We start from the raw sequence: 18981 nt of genomic DNA, 5'->3' as shown, positions 1-18981 counted from the left end.
AAATGTTCTCACTTGCTTTCTCTGGAAGTTTCTCTGACCTCTCTGTGTCTTTCTTGCCCAGCTTCCCCTTAGCGGTTAGTTGTTTTCACATCTTAGTTGTAGCCCTTGAAGCTGACAGCTTGGGAGGATCTAGGAGCGTGGCTCATGAACTCCATTCCATGTGGCCTTAAACAGCTCCTATGCTTTCTACCTACCCTCCCTTCCTGAGCTCTCCTTCTCACCCCAGGCCTCAACAACATAGTGAGGCGACACTTAGATAAGACCCTTTGTTTCCCAAATACACTACTCTTTTTTTAAATAAGGAAGGGACATCTAGAAACATATATCTCACCATTTAAGGTGCGAGTAGATAAAGGGACCGGCTCAATAGGAGAGAAGGAGGACTAGGATCAGTGATAACACCATTTAAATCTCCTTCTAAAATCGCCTCCCTAAAACCACCCTTTGGTGATTTACTAATACTTTCGAGTAGTTGGATAAGCTTAACATTTCGAGTACTGTTCAAAACCAGTGCCTTTAACATTCCCTGAAAGGTTGTTTGCATTAGGGAAGGGAGATTTCACATTGACAATTCTTGGGCAAAATCAGAAGCATTTTCCAGGGAATCGGTCTTGTTTGTTAGTTCATGCTTAACATGCTTATCATCATCAACGTCGCCGGTCCTTTTCCTGGGCCCAGGGGTCGAGTCCTTGCACTCCTCGTACACGGCAGAAGAAATACAGTCCGATTTGCCATTATACGGTGGCTCAGACCAGGTTACACCAGACCCAAATCCTCTCCAAATTATTCGGGAGGAAGAAGTTCCTGGGAGTCTGGCTCCTAGGGCTCCCCCTCCTGATATTGGAGTCCCTCAATCAGGTCGGGGAGACTTGACGATTCATACCCCTCAGAATCTCACTGACTAAGCTATGCTCCTGATTGTATGTGGAAATCCTGTAAAATGTCCTGAACATTGGGAGTTGGGGGTTTAGCACTAGATGTTCACTGCTAATAAAGGGCACACGCTGCCTCTTTGTACAGTAATGTTCCACTTTTCCTATTTTGCTGAGTAAACTTGTGCAGACCTCACATAAGCATACAAGTGGTCCGACTAATCTCTGACACCATACAGTTGTCGACGTCATTCTGCGTATTGATTTGTGATCATATAAGGTCTGGTACATCCAACAGTACCAGATATGGATTGTGTCCTGCAGTAATATTACATTCAAAGGACACAGGTGTCCTGACAAAACTCTGTTGTTGTTGTCTGCAGGACTGTGGCAACATTTGTTTTCCTTTTGTACTGGCGGGTGTGAGTGGTGGAATCCCCTAATGCAGCCGACATCACATCCGGTCTCCTGCAACAGCTCCTGGGGTTTTCCCTGCTCTCTGTTTAAGCTGTAAAGAACATCACTGCATCAACTATGCTCATTCAAACAAGTGCACTCACAAACATAGTATATTTCCTTGCCTTTGCAACCATGTCTCTCATTCTTGTTGCACTGGTCGAATCACTAAAGAAGGTTCAAAGGCAAAACCAGCTACACTCAGGGTCACTTGAGACCAATGGACAAACTGTAACAATTATCCAGACCAGCACCAAGCCTACAAGTCGAGCATGATACAACTCTGCAAGATCATTATACTTCCAACTCCAAATGTAAATGTAATAAATATTGCCTCTACCTTATTTACATATGATTAACAATGGTTCTTAAGAAGCTGATCACATTTTGGGTAATTCCACCACTTGAAGGCCAGTGGGGTTATGTATGAAATTGTGATATTATAAAGGGGAGAATAGTCATTTATATGGTCTGTTTACCTAAAACACTATGCATTGATGGTTTGTAGAAATGACCGACTTGAAAAAATACATTGGCATATATGATACATTAGCAAGCGTTCTGCTCAGGAAGTAAAAAGTCCAAGAACACAAAAGAACATTTAAGAACAAAAATGCGACAGTGACTGTAAAACGCAATCTTTTAATTGTATTTGTTCATCCCATTCAGATCTATGTGTGAATTATTTAAAGGATGCCAGTTTTCCAAACAAATTAATTTATTGAAGCACAATAACAACGACAACAAATAATAATCATACCTTCATATATGATTTTGAATGTGTTAACTGTCACATTTTCTTTATTAGTAAGAGGTAGTGGGGTACTGGAAACATCTATTTGTTATGCATTTTCTTACCTCTAAAGTTGTATGTCAATCATTACCCTGTCGCAAAGACGTTAGACACCTGTGATTCCATGACCCCCAAATGTTTTAATTTTGCCTTGTCACATTATGATAATATACTAAAAGGAGAAGCAAGAAATAATCACTCATATAAAATAAATACTATTTTTTTATAGAGAAATGTATAACTTAAAGCATTCAGCAATTCGCCTTAGAGGTACTTTATCACTTTTTTTATTTTTTTATTTTTTTTAGAGTTTTATATAGGGTGAACTTGACCCGAAGGAATCAGGTATCAGAGCGCTTTACATGAGAACCAGTTACAGTACACAGGGACACATTCATTTCTAATTAGGTCTAATCTTATACCTTTCTTATTTGAAATACACATTTAGTCCCAAATGTACACGTTTTTCACCCAGGGCAGCATAGCACCCCGTTTATTTTCGAATCGACCAAGATTGGCCTTAAACTGGTGTAGCTCCGTCTGATAAATCTCAAAGGGGCTGGCTGCCTTGCGTGACGCACAGCGTCACATCATGGTACATCTGTGAGTGTTCACTGTCTAGCATAGGGTTTATACTGGAGACATACCATTCCAGATCTAATTCCTACGTGTAACAAACTCAGAAGGCTCCATTGCATGGGATATGTGTTGTGCACTGCATTCCATATGGAATGGAATGATTTTTCTGAAGAAAAAAACCCAAATGTTACCTTGCTTGAGCCTTCTTCTGCTAGACAAAGCCTGGTCTTGAGCTTCAAGGAGCCGGCTTGGCGTCAGAACCTGTGCATGCTTGCATTGATCCACCCTAGTAATGCCACCTTCAAGCCACAGTTTGTGTGATCTGTAACGTTCACCTTCCCATTGGAACACACCTTTTGCTCTGAATAGTAAATAAAATGCGCCATTTTGTGGATGCATGCACAGGCATAAAGCCTTAGTAAACCTAAGCCTTCTTCTTTTATCCAACAAACGCTTCCATCTTACACTATTTCAACAGTGTGGCACCATTTTTTCTATTTCCAAAAATGTAGGCTGTCTAGGATCATCATACTGATCTGAAAAAAAAACCTTTGTTGTAAGCCGTAGGTGGTAATCATTTATTATTTACCATGGTAGTTCTCTGGTGCACCAACTTATGCTCATTGTTGTGTGCCGTACCGGCAATTAACAAAACTACTCTAGAAGAAATGATTTCCTGTGCAAATCTTGGTGAAGAGTTTACTGATTTTGTAGTCAGTAAAATAACTTGAATCGCAACACCTGTTATTTGTTTTTTTTTTGTGACAGGCAGCAACCTTATATAAATCAGTATTAATCCTCCTTCAATAGGAAGAATGCAATCCGAATTGCTGGAATACATGCCCTCTAAATGGAACAACAGCAAACCCAGTAAGTCTTTCAGTTCTGAGTCTCTAGGATGTTCAAAAAACAGTTAATTACTTCAGTGGAAAAACAGTTCGTGCAGCCGCAGCCCGTGCGGGTATGTGTGGTGGGGTGGTGGGTCCGGGTTGGGAGGGATTAAACAGGTGACCACGAGGGAAAATAAAATAAACAATTATTTTTCCCTTGTCTTCATCTGTCAAAATACACCTCCTCCCCCACCCGGCCCCAGCGATCTTACCTACACGAGCCGCGGCGGAGTTCATGCCATGTTTTCTGTTGGAGCTATAAACGCTTGACACTCTCTCAGAGCCACGTTTTACCTTTGACCCCTACATGTGTCCTGCTTTTGTGCAAAATCAGGATTCACTACACCTTTGGTTATCATGTGGTGCTTAGTGTTACACAAGATGCCTAATAATAATAGGGTTGGGCCATCATCCTGGTGTCTAGATGATGGGTCAGTCAGAAGGAAGGGTGGTCCGTAATTGTCTTGCAAAATCATCTATAAGCAATTGTGAATTTACAAAATAACCAATTTCTTTCTTGAGTCAACGTTGTGCAAATAGTCCATGGAAGTGCAAGTTTTCTAACAAAATGTAAGGATTTTGGGGCCTTAAGTTCATCATTTAGTAACACAGGAAACGCAAGAGGAGCACAGAGAACAAAGACAGCAAGAGGAACAAGAAGAACAAGCTCGGCAAGAGGAGAAAAGTTTGACAATGATCGCGGGGAGGGACAGCGCCAAGACGATCCACTGGATGATCAAGATGGAGAACGTAAATAGGTAGACGGTTCTGTTGCAGTTTGTGTAGTTGGGGTACAGCGGGAAAGTCCAGACGCTCCCTGTTGGGTGAAAAAACGGAAATGTATCAGATCCCCAACACTGATCTCAGATCCTTGCCCACCGATCTTTAAAATAATCCTACATTTTTGATTAACCCACATTTCCACAAAACCCATGAGTGCAACAGCCACCATGTGTCACTTAAAACTCTACATATGTGTATAACTCTCTTTTCCTGGCATAAGATATAATCTCCAGAAGGTACATTGATACCAATGATAAAACTATGAATCTTTCAGTTAAAACGTTCTATAATATAAGCTTAATGACTGTATATTCGATTTACATGAAACAATTTGACCAAAGACCTCTAACGCATGAGGGGGGGATTAGAGGACTATAACATTAAATATCACAAAATATACGTGTAACATTTCACTTTAAATATTTACCATGGAAATAACAGAAAGCATCAAGATGCATTTAGATAGCGTCACCTTTTTGGCGAAGAAATTATTCGCAATCAGGAAGTCCCAGGAAGCAGTCATGGGGTGGCTACAGTAAAACTGGTTGCACCTTAGCAGTACTAAGTGAGATGTGTCACTGATTACAGAAAATCTCTCCGAAGTCCCTTCTTCAGGTGTTTTCACTCACTGGGGCAATCTATGACCCCACAGATAAAAGTTCGAAACTTTAAGGATAATTTTAATGTTAAAATGGCTTTTTATCAGTCGTGAGTACGGTAAGGCTCTGTTTGAAATACTGTTTGAGCAGGATACATCGTTTTTCCCTCTATCATGGTGCTCAGCCTACAACTGATGGTAAACTCCAGTTTACGATTTAGAATAGAATTGTCATCTCCGTGCTGGAAAAGCGCCTTGGAAACTTCAGTCAGTATGGTAGAGACCTAGTCCAATTATTTTGAGAAAACAAACTCACTCTAGCCCAGTAGATCACGTTGGCCTCATTGCTTAACACGCCACAATCTGCATCTCATGATAAATAATGTACTTTTCAACTGTTAAATCCGGCTTGCCAAAATTTTATGAACGGTGTGGACTATATTGCCCCTGGTAATTAGTGAGTGCTGTAAACTCAATACAACTCAGAATTCCGCCCCTTGCGCAAACTCTGACTCGCTCACCGCCAGGACCTGCAGAGGAACTACATGTTTTGAACTTATGTTTGAGTTGTGATTGATGCTGGGTTCCTCCATTCCAGTGAAGGCCTAAGTAAATATGTACCTATCTGCCTTTACAGACCATTGAATAATAACTGAATGAGGGTGTCAAGATTCGAGAAACAGACAGGTGCCAAACTCCACTGCCCTTATCTCCACAAAAGAACTGAAACTCTTCACCTTCTCCATTTACTTCTCTCCCTACCCAGTGTCCCCTCCTGGCCAATCCACAGCACCTCCTATCAATGTATGCAGATCTCAAAGATTTTTCTTCTATGGATTTTACCTGCCCACACCCAATTTGTAAGTTAACCAGACATTGTTTTAAAGCTGCATCAGTCAGTACAAAATATCTGCCCATGTAAAGCATTGCGATAGCCTCTGAGTCTACATAAACCCTATGTAAATAACGTCAATAAAATGCAAATAATAAGAGATCTGGAAGCAGGTAAATACAGGTATTTGGAATCAATTTATGGAACAACCTGCCCCCGGAAATTTGACTTGGGACACATATGTCATATTTTAAACGATGCTTCAAAAAATTACATCCAGCCCAATTTTAGAAATCACTTTAAGTGCTCTTAAATACAAAGTCACAATGAATCTCAATTTTTTTACTCAGATATAGAATGCATCCATTTTCTTACCTTGCCCACAAATTCTAATCCTGGTGGGTATTTTATGTTGTGATGTTAATAAATTGCACAACTAGCCATTCACAAACAGGAGCCTATCAGGTCACTTTATCCGTAAGTATATTGATAATGATAATCAATATACCCACCACTTCATGCTCATTCACTATCTTGTAAATGGCTTATTGTGCTGTGCGCTCTCATTTTTAAGCCCTTTCTTCATCCACCATCTTATGGATGGCACTTTGTGTTTACAAATTATCTTGCAAATGGACTGCTAATTTTATTAGTTATCTTGTGATTGATAGCTTCAAATTGTTTGATTATGATTTTCCCTAGAACTGTACGACATAATTAAAAGTATTACCTGTGATGAGCCAAGCAAACCAAAAGAGGCTTAACAGCGCAAGGATGCCATAGATAAGCTTATTTGGCCTCAGTCCAGCCACAATAGAGAGGAGGGACATGATGATGACAGTGACGCCATTAACGATGAGGTAGATAGGGATGAAGCGTTGCACTGGGCATTGTTGCAGATAAACAGAACCTGTGAGTATGAAAACAACAGATCAGTGAAATAACTACATTAGGTGTTGCATTACAGAGCAATGAAAAATTGTCAAAGAAATCTTCAGTAGGGTGGCTGATATTTAGTTTGATCTTCTACCAGGAAATAACACATTGTCAGATTCTCCAGACTCACCTGATAGGAGGAATTAGTCTTATTAAAATGTATAGAATGCAGACAGTATGGCCTCTGGTCTCCAAGACACTAAGCACAATCCTGGACAAAACCATGCTGGGATTTGCAGTTGTGTGGTTTGTTGATGAAAGACTATGGACCTCCTTGCAAGTTAGGTCAGTTAAGGAATTTACCACACTTGGTAATACCATTATCCAAGGATGAGGTATTTACCACCCCAGTTATGGTAAATGCCTACTCTTCCTAGTTTCCATCTTGAAACGGAGACGTAAGAATGCAAAATATTATGGTAGCACAACAAATTCTGGTTTGCTTGTGTTTTGGTTCAGGGGGGGCCTGGCTTGGCATTTCGGACTGGACTGTTCCTATTGGAGCAGAGCCATGGTTGAATTGCATATAGCTGGGTCTAAACTGAGTCAGCATTGTGTGCAAAATAACGAAGGATTGGGATTCAGCCTGAGTGTTTACAGTGCCTTATATTAATTCAAGCATTCCATTCAGCACTGTTTTGTATGCACACAAAATTCCACATAATTTGGCATTTCTAAAGGCATTTTCCTTAATTTATTTCATTAGGGAAAACGGTGAGGGTATGTTTAAAACACAACTCAGAATCCCCATCCCTTAGTTTACATGGGATCAGAATTTATCAATGAACTTGAAATGGGGCGCTAAAGCAGTTTGGCTTAAAAACATGATTTCTAACACCTTCTGACTTGACTCTGGTTTTCCTTTTAGAAAACCTGTGCCTTGTCACCTACTTTTTCTCATTCTTTTCTCCTCCCTTTCTCCAATCCTCATCCCCACCTTAGCTTTGTTCTTTTGCTCTCATTCTAGCCCTCTTCCAATCAATTATTTTTATTGGACCCTCTCTTTCTCTCCCTGTCTCTCACTCTCACTCTCTCCTCTTACTCATATTCTCACTCTCTCTTCCTACCGCTCAGTTTCATGTTCAGTTAACTCTTTCAATCTATTATTTTAATTGTTTTTAACGTCTTTTCTTATAACTCAGCGGATCATTTTGGGATCACATGATAATCCATGACTCACACTACTGACTCAATTGTAAGTTGTGAGGCATTATATAACACTTGCAGTCACACCTCAGAGCTCTCACAAAAATGTGGCACGAAGAGCTCACGCTTATCAGCAGAGTCATAGCAAGAATGTCAATGAAATCCTATCCTATGAAAATTGTAGAGTCTACGCTTCGGTTGGTTGAATCTAAATACAGAAACCAACGTATTTCCCTTCCGATGAGTTACCTGCAATAATTTCAAGAGGTGAGGTGAGTCACATCCCGAATATTGACAGAGGTTCCCTCAACCTCTTGCCTTTGGATTACAGTCGGGGATGTGAGAACTATTTTTAAGAGACACTCAATTAACTCACTATGACAGCTCTCTTTAGGCTATGGAGAAACATTTTAGTCCCTCCCGGCTACTCATACATTTGTCTCAGTGCATTTTGGTGCTTGCATTTTTGTTCTTCCAAAAGAAAAAAAAGTGCTGAAGGGCGAGTAGCATTGGGGATTTGGCCAAAAGAGGTATTTTTAAAAAAGAACTATCCAGAGATGTTGATTGAGCCTGTTTCCAACAGAGACTACTTTACATGCATTTATTGAGTTTCAAAACAAAGCAAATGGCCAACATTCCAGAGATATCTCCTTTAGAGGGTGAAATTAAGAATGCCTTAGTTGATGGAGAGGTTGGGGTGGGCCAGTCACCAGAGATAACCCCTTGGTGGGGTGTAGTATGGACTTAATGATCTACCACAAACCAAAGTGTCAAAGCAGTTTGTCTCGAGTTCTAACAAAATCTTTCTTAAAAGAGATGGGCAAAGATCAACCATTTCCTAGTTAATGAGGTAGATCCTAAGGTAAACATCCTTTACAACGCAACTTTTACCACGCAGTGCCTTTACGACGCAACTTTTACAACGCAAACCATTACAACGCATTGCGCTGGGAGGCGCTTTAGGATAGGGAATAAGTTTAATTTACTGTCCAACACCTTCCCTAGTGTCCACCGGGACTGGAGTTGGAATAGTGAATTAAACTATTCACTATCCAGCACCCCAAAGCGCTATGCATTGTAAAGGTATGCGAAGTAAAAACCGCGTTGTAAAGGCATGTGATCTAAAAGTATGTGTTGTAACGTCATACATCCAGATACTAAATCGCATGTCATACACCAAAAAAGGCATTACTAGCCAACAGGTTATAAGTATGTATCCATTCAGCATAAAATAATCTTTTGAGGGGTGGTATATCCTAATCTCATGAGGTGAACTGGAAAAAGGGATGAAAAGAGAATAGTAAAAGGGATACACATGTCAGGGTGTTGGGGAGACGAAAGAGTACAAGGAGGCAATGAGATCCTTTGATCTTACCAATGACAATCTCAGCGATGCTCAGTGCTATCCAAACAAGTGACATTAGACCAAGAAGCCATTCTGAAAAAAGAAGAAAACATATCAATCTCTGAAATGCCTACTGTTACTCATCTGTGATACGAAAGGTAGAAGCTATTTAGAAAAGTTAAATAAACAAAAAACTATTTTCAAATTAAATGTTCAGTCCCTAACCACCTCACCTTCTCTCCAACAACATGTTAACATCAAAAACAGAGCTGATTTAAAGGCCATTAGGTACCCACTTATTTATATAATTCTCATCTCTTCCTGTTTTATAATTCTCAGCCCTTTACTTCTTGTAATTTTCAGCGAAACATGTTTCAAGTCACGCAGCAAGTGATTTTTTGTTTTTAGTTCATTTCAAACATATTTTTTGCACATTTATTGCTCTTAATTTATTTCATGCAGTGAATTATAATTTTCAATTGCAAAATAAGTTCATACCATACTGTTACTCTAGTTTGTAAGTTAAGAATTAATTAAAAAAGTTTTTGCCAGCACGCGTTTCACTCTAGGTTTCATTACCTGTGTATTCTCTGAAGGCAAGTCTAGGCATCCGACTCAATATGTGCCTTTCGTTCCAAGAATATATCGAAGGAAACCCCAGATCTCTCTTCTATGTTGTTACCAAATCGAAAGATTGGTTTGCGATTCGGTTTGTGGAAGGGGAGTGTTTAGGGCATCCCTTCCAAATAGTGATTCACAGTGGTATGTATTAATGTTTTGGGACAAAATTTTGTTCACAAAACATAAATATTGCACCACTAATTCAACGTTGGTGGTAACCCCTTCATAATTGAACCGGATACTATGGAACCACTTTCCCTTTGAGAACGTAACACAAATATTTTTTAAGAGCGGGCAGTGGTCCCATAGATGACTGCCTACTCTTAAAAAATGATTTTTAAGCGTTTCATTTTTTCCTTTTGAACTATCCCATTTTTCATAAAGTTAAACGGCTGAATTTCAATTTTCAAATTAAAAATTGTTGCTTTAACGCAAACGCAATCACAGACAAGGTGGTCTGCAGGCCGTAGCAAGCCACCTTCCCTCTGATGGCTTTCATTCCTAATGGGTCGCAAACTGTGACCTACCTCATTAAAATTTATGAGGTAGGTCACTTTACCAACAATTAGGAATCACTAATTGAAACTCAACAAGTTTCATACCTTCAGAATAGTGATTTCCTGATTGCAAGTTGCAGGAAATCGCATTTAGGAAATCAATATTCCCAATATTTGTACATCTGGCCCATAGTGGACTCCACCATTCCCCTAAGAAGGCAATTCTCCATACAACCACCTGACTCAGTGTGACCACATAATCCCTATCTTCAGTGCTCCTCTGTGGCTTCCACCCCAATTATGCATTACGTTCAACTACTAACTACATGAAAACAACCTTCTTTCCAGGCCCCAGCCTCAACAAATAACTTCTGTAAATCATTGATTGAATATTAATACCCAAAGCAGTGGTATCCATTCTTCTAGAAGAAGTAGTGTCTGAGGGTCAGCTTCCACTTTGCAAATGTGGGGTTTTGGGAATGGGAAGCAGCCAGAGTTCCAAGGCACTGCTGTATGCACCCAGCAAGGTATTTGCCAAATGCCTATTCTATTTTTTGATTGCAGCTCCTGTTCCTTTTTAGCGCAGGAAGCGGATTGATAAAATAATTTTAAGAATGTAAAGACAGGGTTGAGGTCCTCTGCCTCTTGCACTCCTCCATCCCTACCATTCTGCACCATTCGCAGGCTGAAACCTGCCTCATTGATGTTAATAGAACAGGATTCTGCAAATCCTACTGAATGTTCATTTTGTGCTCAAGAGTAATATATCTATTACAGTTGAAAAGGAAGGTATGGTAAGAAAGCGTTCAGTGTGTACAAACACCAACCTACTTGCAATTCAGCCCATAGTACATCTGGGCCCGTATAACAAATATGTTGGCTTTCCCTCTTTGTGCAACGGCGCACCTTTAAATAGGTGAGCTGTGCGCAAACAGGGATACCGCACAATATTTCCATGAATGCTCTGCCCCCAGGGCAGCCGCGAACTAGTGCTGCCCTGGGTACAGCGCATTCAAGAGAAATAAAGCACAGCTGCTTCAAAGCCGCTCTGTGTTTCACTGTGCAGGTGGCACCCCCTTGCACTTTCAAGAGGGGTGAGAGATCCCCTTGCAGGTGGGTGCAGTGAGTGACTGCACCAGCCTACAAGGGGATGTCTGTGAGGTCCATGGGACCCCCTTTCTCCCCTCTAGAAGGCTGCCTGTAGCAGGCGCCTCCTATGGTCATGTTTGCCTCTTGTCTACGTCCAAAATAGGGCGCAGGGGCAGAGGCAAAGTGATTCCCTCATTTGCATGGATTCACGCCTCCGTGCACATGAGGAAACACCCTCTAATGATAGTGCTGGTGTTCCATGTGTGCCAGAGCTGTCTGTAATACATAATGGGCCGCAGAAGCGTCTAATGCCCCTTCTGTAAAACCAAAGTGTCCCTGGGTGCACCAAGCTGGCACACATGCCCTTTGCACCCCTGAGGCACTCTGGGTAATACGGTCCAGGTCCCCAAAACCACAGGGACCTGGAGTCTGCAATGGCCGGTCATCTGTGAAGATGTTTGTGCCGCATGGTATGTCAAGGCATGAATGGAGATGAGAGTGGAGATTCCATCAGTGATCCAGTCATGGAGATGCTCAGCAGTGCCTAAGCGTAAAGGTGGACCTAATTCATGTGCATTTGTGAGAAAAGCAGTGACAGGAAACATATTATTTCCAAATAGTAGATTTCCATTTCCAGAGGAACTTAACCATCAATCAACAAGGACACCCCAACACCAAGAAACTCCCAAAATAAAATGATAAACTTAGTTAATTTAACTGCAGTAAAATAACCAAATACTCACTGAAACACTGAGTGGCACAGCAACAGCAACTCTTGACTGATGTATCCTGTGCAAACATAAGACAGTGATTGCATTAGAACTGAGATCAAGCTTGGCATTTAGCAGCTTTGGGTCTGCTTTGTACTAGCAAGGAGCTGTGATAGGCGTGCCTTGATGCTGCCTTTAATCATAAAGAGGCACTACTGAAATGCGCTACGAAGCCTCAATAAGGGTGCGCTATACAAACGCTAGTTAAAAATAACAGTAAAGAACAAGATGAATTTGCAACTGAGATATGTGTGTGCTCATGCTGTACCACACATCCTCTTTGTGTTTCATATTGGCATTTGTGAGAATCACATCTGCCTTTGCACAGCCAAGAAAGAATGTTGTGGATGTGAAAGAGAACCACACTTCCAATATTTACTTTCAAGTATAACAGAAGCCCTTATTGATTCCATATTGATACTTTTTGATGTTTCTACGTTTTATACATCTGTCTCTTTACCTGGCAGTCCTGATGCACTCTGTCTTGGGCCATGACTCTGTTGTTTGTTGGCTTTCTTCGGATTCAGTTCCACAGCACACCAAGGATGTCTAATGATTGACTGTTTTTCTTGTTGGCCGACCTACAGAAAAGTTAGGATTAATTAGTTAGATAATCTCAAATGCAAAACTTTGTTTAACATATTTTGTTTCCCTTGACATCTCACTCCTGACTGCCTTGAACTCTTTTCCTTTGTTGTCAGTGCTTCTTTCCTTGAGACCCTCATGGGTGAGTAGTGTGCTTTATAAATGCCATGATTGATTGATTGATTCTTTCCCTGTTTTATGCTTTACCTTTCTTGCTCACTGTTCCTTTCACTTGTATGTCAGAATATCGACCAAAGAAATATCTTGCTGCAAGAATGTTGTAGCAAAAAATATCAACTACCAACATATTGTGGAGGTAGGTTCCAGGGAGGAGGTAGAAAATGAAACTATCTCCCCTGTACCCATAACTCTGATCACACCCAGCATGCCAAGTGAGCAAACATTCCCTTCAGTGAATGTTGTTTAGCTTCTCATCCTCCTTCCATCAATTCATAAATTCATGCTTTCCCTAGGTATATATTAATCCAATCATTCATCCATCCTTCCTCCCTTTCCTATCGATCCTTACAATCTTTCCCATCTGCCCAGTCTTCATCCTTCCCGCCACTCATCCTTTTGTCTGTTGATCGTTTCATTCTTCCATCTATTCTTGTGCCCTTCCATCTACTCAATCTTTCATGCTTCGATCCATTCAGTCTTTCACCCTTCCATCCTACTTTTCACCTTTTCTTCATTATATCTTTCGACATTTACTTCCATTCTTGCAACCTTCCTCTGACCACCAGCTCTTTCCTCTTTCTTTCCATCTACCCATGTTTATGTCTCTCATCCTTATTTTGTTCTTTCCTACTGCAAACAATGGAAAAGCTGATAGCTCCCCTACGTCGCTATCTAGGAGCCCTCCGCCAGTATAAGATAGCCTGGAGGATCTGTAGAGTAGGTACCTCCTCTGTCAAAGTTTCTCTGTAGTATCTCGAGAGTATTTGGCCCAACCAGAGCAGAATCCTCTCTGTCCCTACTTCAAACAACCTGGCGGACCCTTGGTAGGCAGTACCTAGGCCTCTGACTGGTCAGACACAAATGTACTTTCATGTATGGTACGGTTTTATTGTTTTTACTTAACTGATGCTATTTTTGAGTATGTAATTCATCCACCTTAAACGAATTGTTTTTACTATGTAGATATCAAAGTATAACATTGTACTGTTTGGGTTTATTGTTTTTATCAATCTAATGCTGTTACTGAGAATGTAACACATCCTGAATTGTTTTCATCCTTTTATGGTGTGATGTATTTGTACTTGCACAAATGAATTGTTACTTTTATGGTCTATGACCGAAATAAAGTAACAAAATGAAATGAAATGACTGACTCAGTTAGAATACAAACCACCTTAAACCGTGGGAAAGAATTGTCTACATACTTCTGCTGTAGGGTTGAGACACTGGGTTACCCTGAGAACCTGCCGATTTTCTCAGATTCCACTGCATGTCTTTACGGACACTGAGTATATAGTTCACTGGTCACTTTTCTAGACACACTACTTCTTACTCTGAACTAATCCTACCCGAGAGATTGATAGGAACTGCCTTTACCGGGTTTAAAAAATCTTGGAATAAAAATTCACATGAATATCCTCAAAATACATTTAAATAGCACTTGCTTCCATCTATATTAAGGGTCAATAAGAAAAAACGGCGTTTTACTCACACTCTCAGGAAAATTCTACTCTTTGGAAATAGAAATTAAGCATGCAATTATCGTCTCATCAGGTTTTCAACAGAACAATTGTACACATTCCAAATGTAGTTTGTTGAAAACAAAAAAAAGTCACTATCTTACAGCAGCTTCAAATCCCAACATGGCAGCAACCCTACCCTTCGCAGACAAAGAGGGTACATTCAAGCACTTACCTTCCTGTGAGTTTGAGGATTGTTGGCAGAGAAGGTGCCGGGCTCTTTCAGTGCTGGTAAATGTGTGTGCCTCGAAAGAGGTTTTATAGCACCGCTGACGCGTTGCCCAATATGTAATTAACGGCACACACCCCACACGAAAGCTCATGAATAGTCATCACCTGCAGGAAAACAATGAAACATGTGGGCTGCTGAAGTAGGAATGTTAAAGAGGAAAGTCACGTTTATACTATCAGCACGACCAGGACAAATTCCGCAAATTGATTAGGTACAAAAAAATCCTGGAAACAATGGATTCTTAGATTCATCACCCACCGGCACGTGAAACATAAACAGCACATTCGTACGTCTCAAGCAAGGGCTAAATTCGAAATCTGTACTTTCTGGTCGACACTTTGAGAGTGACATAGCTGTGAAATGAAGGCTTTTAGGAAAGAAGCAGGATGATCAGGGGTTCTATATTCTTGTAGATCTTGGGGGCATGTTTTCTTCCTTCTGAGGTGCCCATGTAATGCCATTTGTTACACCACAGCGCACTGGAGACTGTAATTCCCATTCAAAACCTACAATGTCCTTGGTTCAGACAAGAGGTGGCATCACCACTAACTCTGATACTGTCATGGAGTGCCTACTCTGTTATGGTGGTCGTCAATAACACCATAGAGAGAAGAGTGTCCCTCCCAATGCATCGCCTCCTTTGAAAGTGGGGATATGGGAGATCATACAGTAGAGCACCATGTTTACCCAAGTCCTACTGTTTTAGGAGCAACTTAGGGTTTCCATGAGGGAGGTTGCTGGCCTTGACTGATCCTCAACCTCTGGAGGCCCTCAAGCTCCCCCACAGATTAAAGCTATGCCTATGCATATGTACTGTGTGCACAGTCTAAAAAGTACTCACAGACTCAGTGCCCCTGTGGCCAGCCATCGGATGTGACTGCCCCCATGTGAGGGAAGGGTCTTTAAGGGCACCCCACAGTCACACCAGGATGTTGGCAATGTATGTGTGATCGGTGTCTAGTTTTTCGCCTCCGGTCCTCCTTCCACATTTGAATGCTGCCTTACTAGGAGTATGCGCATGCGCAAAGTGAATTCCCTCATTTTCTTGGGGTACGGCTCCGTAAATCAGAGAGCACTCTTATTTCCAAGGCATAAATGGGCGCTACCTTATAGACTTCCTCGTGGTTAGTATTACTGTGAGAATTCTTGTCTCCACTTCAGTCATATCAGATGTCAGAGGGTGTGCAACCTGGGGTTTCACTCTGCACAATTTATGCAACATGCAAGAAGAACATAACATTACTGCTTGGGTGCAATCATTTGAGTGCCTAAAGTTCAACGGTTAGACTTGGCGGTTTTAGAACAAAAAACATTGCCTTAGCACAACTGTAATAACTGCAGCCATTTTTTTATTCATTGCTAACCAACTCTGCCAAGTTCTGCCTTTCTCTGACATGTAAACCTGTCTCTCATGTCTAACACCGTAGCCACACAATTCTTTTTTTTAACATCTTGTTATTGTAAAAGGGAAAAGAAAAAGGATTAAAGAGCACATGGCAGCAGTGGTTATCAGAGCCAGTGTCAGATCACAATTACGTGTCCTATAAATATCAGAACATTCACCTCTAAGTTTTGACGCATTGCTCGCCCCTTTCCCCCTTTTCAGATCTCAACAATATTGCTATTGTACGTAATCCTCAGTCCCTTCCAAACTGTGAGGTCTTCCAACTGGCTGACAGGGCATCCCTCTACTTCCATTCCAGCCCCCCAAAATGTTTGTCCATTTGTGTGGGCAACCTCTCCTTTCGTAAACCACCTTCTCTTCCTGCATGCACTAATCCATGTTGGTTTCCCAGTCCAGGGATGTGGGTCCCACCTTCGCCCTCTATTTTCTAGCTATGTTACGTTTGGCCACCATGAGGCCTAATGTGACCCACAGTCATTGCCCGGCTGTTAGATTTGTTGTCTCCCAAATATTTAATAAACACCATTGAGGCTAAGCCTCCTCCTATTCCCAACACAATATCATCAAACGTTTTACAATTGCCTTCCAGTACGTTTGAATCATTGGGCAATCCCCCCACAGGTGTAAAAATGTGCCCTCCTGGCTGCAGTTCCTAGGACAATGTGTTGACTCGAGTTTTCCCATTTTTACTAGTGTTGTGCATGTACAATATGTCCTGTGTAGGATCTTTAGTTGGACCAATCTGAATTGTGACCGTAGGCCACCTCCCAGGTGAACGCAATTACTCAGGTCCCCAGATCTTCCACCCATTTGGCCCGCACTTTCTCCACGATGTCGGCGGAATTGTTTAGTATTTCTCAATAGGTTAAAGATATTGCTTTTTCTTTCCGATAGTCATCTAGCAACCTATCCTCCAGAGGGTAGGAGACCGGGCGGTCGGTACCCTTTTGAATGGCTTGTTGATGAGCATGCCTTATCTGACTATAGCGGAAGGTATTTTACGACATCAACTCGTAGTCCCTTTGGAGGTTCACTCACATGTCACCTACCCTTGACCAATAAGGTCCCAATCATCAAAAACTGGGTGGCTTACTAGAAATCCCAACTGCGCCGTATCTGATAGGAGAGTGGCTTGGGTAATTTTCTCTCGTCACCCTAGAGCCGCTGACGCTGTATGCTATAACATGATTGAGCTTGATGTTGGTGTTTGCTACTGGTGTTCCTCATTTTCCCCCATAGATAGCCCTACGGAATCCCCTCGATCCCATATTGTGTTTATCCATCCTATAGGCCGGTTCGTCATGTGCTGTAAGTACCCACTGATTGATCACTACAAGCTGCGCTGCCCAGTAATAATATTAGTCAATTTATTTAACGCTATTCGTGGAGTCCCTCCATCCCAGAGGATTGTCCGTACCTCCGCTTCAACTGCCTGAAAGTATGTGTGAGAGGCCAAGTAGGGCGTATTTTGCAAAATGTATAAGAAGCGGGGAAGTGCCATCATTTTGCATAACGAGTCCCTGCCTATCAGCGACAAGGGCAAATACCTCCAATGTTGTACATCTTCCCAAAGCAGTCTTAGGGGGGGGACTAAGTTGAGGTTCATAAAAGACGATGGGGTCTCTGGTGACATAAATTCCCGGATATTGGAATCCTTCTGTTACATGTCTTGCTGTGCAGGTTCTGGGAAGATTCGGTCTTGGGCCATAGAGGATGTATATAGCAATTTATCCCAGTTTATGGTGTAACCGGAGTAATTTAGAAACAGGATAAAAATATGGAGCACACTGTATAGGGAGGAGTAGAGCTTCGCCAAGTAGAGAAGGATGTCGTCTGCATGAAGGGAGATCCTATCCTCCCAATCTGCAGTCCGTCTAAGTCCTCTAATAAGCGGGTCAACCCGTTTCCACACTACTAGTGGCACCAGGACCAGAGTGAATATCAAAGGAGGAAGGGGACATCCCTGTCTCGTCCCTCTATGTAATTTAACAACAGCTGAATTCCCCCCTTTACTGTCACTTGTGCTAAAAGTTTTGCATATCGCAGTCGGACAGAACTTCCCACCAAACCTAAGTCTCTCTCTCTCTCTCTCTCTCTCTCTCTCTCTCTCTCTCTCTCTCTCTCTCTCTCTCTCTCTCTCTAGGACAGCAAATAGGAAGGGCCATATCAAACGCCATCTTAGCTCCCAAATACACCACAAAAGCCACTTCTCGAATGCTGTCAGCTCTCCCAGTACTCCCTGAAGACGCCGCAAGTTAAGTGCAGTATTTCTACTAAGCATGAAGCCTGATTGGTTGGGTGGATTAACTTGTGTAGCATCGGAGCCAATTCTGTTGGCAACACTTTCGCTAAAATATTGACCTCTGCGTTTAGCAAGGATATTGGTCTGTAAGACGCACAACTCTCTAGTGGTTTCCCGTTCTTGTGTATCACTACTATATTTGCGGGCCTTTGGTTTTTGGGTCATTTTCCGATTTTAAGACTTTCCTGGTACATCTTCACTAAGTATAGGGCAGTTTTGGTCACTGTCAGTTTGTATAGTGCAATCGGTAAGCGGTTCGGGCCCATTGCTTTCCTGGCTTTTAATGATTGGATAGCCTGCACTACTTTACAGTCTGTAAGGTCTGATTCTAAATGATCCTTGTCTGCTGCCTCCAGTTAGAGCATATCCAGAGTTGCTAATAGTTCCACCGCTTCATTTTCTAAGATACGAGCCAATAGTGTATATAATTGCCTTCAGTAAGTTGCGAAGGCATCTGCTATTCCCTGCCGATCCCTCCCTGTCTCCCCCCTATCTAGAGTGATCTCAAATACCCATATGGAAGCTTCTTCTCTCTTGTCCAACCACACCA

At 41.7% G+C, this 18981-nt stretch overlaps 1 protein-coding gene across 2 annotated transcripts in view; it reads right to left on the bottom strand.

Annotated features, from left to right (window-relative positions):
• Positions 1–2028: 2028 nt before the first annotated feature.
• Positions 2029–18981, bottom strand: part of LOC144781721 (transmembrane protein 272-like) — a 127508-nt gene continuing 110555 nt past the window's right edge. The window contains exons 1-5 of one of the 2 annotated variants that reach the window (XM_078660697.1): positions 12668–12757; positions 12181–12226; positions 9261–9323; positions 6534–6713; positions 2029–4407 (exon numbers count right to left, since the gene is read on the bottom strand). In XM_078660697.1, coding sequence (XP_078516823.1) covers positions 4187–4407; positions 6534–6713; positions 9261–9323; positions 12181–12226; positions 12668–12700 — 543 coding nt within the window. In that variant the 5' untranslated portion in view covers positions 12701–12757 and the 3' untranslated portion in view covers positions 2029–4186. Of the gene's footprint in view, positions 4408–6533; positions 6714–9260; positions 9324–12180; positions 12227–12667; positions 12758–18981 lie in introns of those variants that run through there. The other variant, XM_078660698.1, reaches the window with a different exon arrangement.

The sequence above is a fragment of the Lissotriton helveticus genome, chromosome 9 (genome assembly GCF_964261635.1).
Source record: "Lissotriton helveticus chromosome 9, aLisHel1.1, whole genome shotgun sequence".
Lineage (NCBI taxonomy): Eukaryota > Metazoa > Chordata > Amphibia > Caudata > Salamandridae > Lissotriton > Lissotriton helveticus.
The sequence above is the reverse complement of the archived record's forward strand: the minus strand, read 5'-3'. Positions and strand labels throughout refer to the sequence as shown.